General features: G+C 44.4%; 1 protein-coding gene across 2 annotated transcripts; it reads left to right on the top strand.

The window, feature by feature from the left end:
* Positions 1–690: 690 nt before the first annotated feature.
* Positions 691–3416, top strand: LOC115175185 (XK-related protein 6). Of its 2 annotated transcripts, XM_029734428.1 has the most exons (3): positions 801–883; positions 1412–1566; positions 2162–3416. In XM_029734428.1, exon 3 carries the CDS (start codon positions 2164–2166, stop codon positions 3130–3132), a length of 969 nt encoding a protein of 322 aa, XP_029590288.1. In that variant the 5' UTR covers positions 801–883; positions 1412–1566; positions 2162–2163; the 3' UTR covers positions 3133–3416. The 2 variants fall into 2 exon arrangements, with proteins under 2 accessions (XP_029590287.1, XP_029590288.1); XM_029734427.1 differs by lacking the exon at positions 1412–1566 and having other exon boundaries at positions 691–883.
* The last annotated feature ends 862 nt before the right edge of the window (positions 3417–4278 follow it).

Genomic DNA, 4278 nt, shown 5'->3' with positions numbered 1-4278 from the left:
CTTTAAACAATGTCACATTATATAATGTTTACATACCCTGCATTACTCATCTCATATGTATATACTGTACTCTATACCATCTACTGCATCTTGCCTATGCCGTTCGGCCGTCACTCATTTATATATTTATATGTACATATTCGTATTAATTCCTTTACACTTGTGTGTATAAGGTAGTTGTTGTGGAATTGGTAGATTACTTGTTAGATATTACTGCACGGTCAGAACTAGAAGCACAAGCATTTCGCTACACTCGCATTAACACCTGCTAACCACGTGTATGTGACAAAGAACATTTGATTTGATTTGATTTGTGTGACAAAACTGCACATTTTAGAATGGCCTTTTATTGTCCACAGCACAAGGTGCACCTGTGTAATGATCATGCTGTTTAATCAGCTTCTTGATATGTCACACCTGCCAGTTGGATGAATTATCTTGGCAAAGGACAAATACTCACTGACATGGATGTAAACAACATTTGAACACAACATTTTATAGAAATAAGCTTTTTTTGCATATGGAACATTTCTGTGATATTTCATTTCAGCTCATGAAACATGAGACCAACACTTTAGATGTCCAGTTTATATTTTTTATTCAGTATAAATAGACTAATCTCCCCTTTATATGTTCCTTTCTTTCTTTCTTTCTGTCTTTTCTATATTTCTCCCTTCCTCTGCCAGGTACATCCGTACCATGTACCTGGGCATCCAGAGTCGTCGTCAGAAGGAGAACCAGAGGCGGTTCTACTGGGCCATGATGTATGAGTACGCTGACGTCAACATGCTGCGTCTGCTGGAGACCTTCCTGGAGTCGGCTCCTCAGCTGGTCCTGCAGCTCTGTATCATGATCCAGAGGAACAGGGTCGAGACGCTGCAGTGTAAGAGACAAGGAGTTCCCCCAGGGGCTCTGTGTTGGGGTTATGTAATATATTATTATATTATATTATGATTCTATTTTATTATATTATATTATAATATTATATCCGGAGGAACCAGGCCGAGACGCTGCAGTTTTAGAGGGGTTCCCCATGGCTCCGTATTGGGACCGCTCCGGTTTTGGTTTGATCTCTTCTACCGTTTTTGTTACAAAAAAAACAACCTTTAGAATAAGTAAATTCCTTGTTCATATTCGTACCATAAGCAACTGTCATCACATTTGTCTAATTTTGTATATTTTACAAAAGTTTCAATTCTCAGTTTGACGCAAAACTCGATATTAACTGTTGCAAAGTTTTTTTTGGAAACATTTTTCAATCAAAAGTGTTTCATGTGTGAAAATAGTATGTGAATATTACAACAAATAACACATGTTGAGTCTTATCTATGTGAAGGCAACTATATCACAGCAGTGTATTGTGCAGCTCACTTGACGGAGCTGTAATGCTGGACCATTTTTCACATTGCAGGTGATATGAGAGCATCGACTGTACTGCTGATGTTCATGCTGATGTCTCGATCAACATGGACTGTCTTAGGGAAGCAGGACTGGTGTAGTAAACAAGTAACGCTGAGACTGAGGATGTCCTAATATGGACACCGTAGTAGTGTGATTCAACCAACCGTAATTTATCTGAATATCACACTATATTTAGAGCTTAATTTTGTTAACTTTATCACTACACTGTACATGGATAAGCACATTCAAATGTTATATTTTAATATTTAATTTAATAGTTTAGTTTAGCTAAAATTACGTGATTAATTTGATTGTCCGTTGGGTCAGGTTATAAATTAATTTTAATGTGTCGAGATGAATTATTCATTATGAGTGGAAAACAGTTTGACTGTCCTGCAGACACTGATTCTTCATGCTCCAGCTCTCTGCTCGGCTCCAAACATTCTTACTGGACTTACACCTGCCCTGTCACACAGAAATAGTCACCTTTTATTCTCTCTCTCTCTCTCTCTCTCTCTCTCTCTTTCACTCTCTTTCTCTCTTTCACTCTCTTTCTCTCTTTCCCTCTCTCTCTCTCTCTCTCTCTCTCTCTCTGTCTCTCTCTCTCTCTGTCTGTCTCTCTCTCTCTCTCTCTCTCTCTCTCTTTCCCTCTCTTTCTCTCTCTCTCTCCCTCTCTTTCACTCTCTTTCTCTCTTTCCCTCTCTCTCTTGTTCTCTCCTTTTCTCCCACTCTCTCTCTTATCCTTCTCCTTTCTCCCTAGGTATGTCTGTGCTGGCCTCTCTCCTGTCCCTGTCCTGGGTGCTGGCGTCCTATCACAAGCTCTTGCGTGACTCCCGTGACGACAAGACGAGTCTAAGCTACCGTGGGGCCCTGGTACACCTGTTCTGGCGTCTCTTCACCATCTCTTCCCGGGTCCTCTCCTTCGCCCTGTTCGCCTCCGTGTTCCATCTCTACTTTGGCATATTTGTGGTGATGCACTGGTGCGCTATGGCCTTCTGGGTAATCCACGGCGGCACCGACTTCTGCATGTCCAAGTGGGAGGAGATTCTGTTTAACATGGTGGTGGGCGTGGTCTATGTGTTCTGCTGGTTCAACGTGCGAGAGGGTCGGACGCGCTACCGTATGGTCACCTACTACACCGTGGTGCTACTGGAGAACGCCGTGCTCACCGCTCTCTGGTACGCCTACCGCGACCCCGCCACCACCGATGCCTACGCCGGCTCCGCCCTCTGCGGCGTCTTCCTGTGCTTCGCCTCGGGCGTGGCCTGCATGGTGCTGTATTACGGGGTGCTGCACCCCGTGGGCCCAGGTCTCCGGGTCCTGGCCTCCTCCTGCTGCGCTGAGCTGCTGTGGGGCCTCCCCCTGCCCCCTGAGGCCGAGCCCATGGCCCCCACCCCGGGTCCCCGAGGCTCCCAGGCCACCCCGACACGGGCCTTTGCAGGGGATTACAACGGGCAGGATGAGGAAGCTACGGATACCTGTCTGCCTGTGTTCCAGGTGAGGTCCACAGAGCCGGTGGACGCGGCGGGGAGACCCATCCGGCCAGAGGGGCCCCTCATCAAGATAGATATGCCCAGAAAGCGTTACCCGGCCTGGGACGTACACTTTGTGGATCGACGGCTCCGCAGGACCATAAACGTGCTGCAGTACATCAGCCCCAACGCGGCGGGCATCAGGTATAGGGATGGGCCACTCCTATATGAGCTACTGCAGTACGAGTCCTCTCTCTGATGGAATACTCTCCTTCCTTCTCTCCCACTCTCTAACTCTCTCTCTCTCTCTCTCTCTCTCTCCCTTTCTCTCGTTCTGTTCTTCCTGGATCATCTCCTCTTCTATATCTGGTGCTCTCTCTTTCACCTCCCAGTCATCCAGTCCCTCTACAGGAGTGTGTGTGTGTGTGTGTGTGTGAGTGTGTGTGTGTGTGTGTGTGTGTATGTTGTCAACTCTACCAAGAAGCTGTCAAGACTATACACATATAGTACAATCATTACTTTATTTTTGGGAAAAAAAGAAAACATACAGAGAAAAAAATGGACTAATCTAATATGAAAGATGCATAGATTTTCAAAGTGAGATATATAACCCTCGTGGGGGGGGGGCGTTATCTGTGCGTGTCTGTCTGAATGTGTATATAAAGTACGACTGTGTAAAACTATGATGTGTGTTCATATACTGCGTTGGGTGATGATGAAGGTGATGATGATGATGATATTTGCAGTGGATATGTTGTTCCTGTCATGTGACTGGTGCAGTGATGGGAATGATGGAGGAAAAGCGGCTTGACACTGTGACAGATCTTTGCACGCAAGACACCAAAACTAACTGCCATATCTTTACAGAATTGAATTCTTAAAATGGCTGAACACAAACGACAGCCCCGTTGAGAAGCACACAGGTATCAGATTACAAAGGAACACATAGGCACATTTAGACATTTTAAAATGTCTGCACAACATGTGACTATACTATGAAATATTGATCACCTCTTACCCAGCCCTGGAAATATGTTGTATAATTTCACACTCTCTGCAGAGGTTTTCCCTAAACACAGGTCTTGGATCAACTCTCAAATCCTAATTTCAATTGTTTGAGAAGAAATAAACCAAACTGACCTTGAATCAGAGTTTATTGGCACAAATTCCATCCATAGCGTAACAAACAGTGGCCTCTGCTGGTAACAGTCTGTAACAGCATGCTTGGTGTGGTTATTTCTATGGATGGTTGACAATATATTCTGTTAAATCTCAGTTGAAATTTATACTGGGACACACACATGAGACAAGCATTAGTTTAGACATAACTCTTCTTTCCACTGACATGTATTTGACCAGTAAGAAAAACAAAGAATTCTTTGGCGTTTCCCTAGCAAAGAAGATG

Source organism: Salmo trutta, chromosome 35 (assembly GCF_901001165.1).
Source record: "Salmo trutta chromosome 35, fSalTru1.1, whole genome shotgun sequence".
In the NCBI taxonomy this organism is placed as follows: domain Eukaryota; kingdom Metazoa; phylum Chordata; class Actinopteri; order Salmoniformes; family Salmonidae; genus Salmo; species Salmo trutta.
This window is presented reverse-complemented; position numbering and strand designations above follow the sequence as displayed.

Bases quoted from the DNA above. Each gene is read 5' to 3' on its own strand.
- LOC115175185 (XM_029734427.1), top strand. From the start codon at position 700: ATGTACCTGGGCATCCAGAGTCGTCGTCAGAAGGAGAACCAGAGGCGG. The intron at 884-2,161 runs GTAAGAGACAAG...CTTTCTCCCTAG, and splicing joins CAGGGTCGAGACGCTGCAGT to GTATGTCTGTGCTGGCCTCT.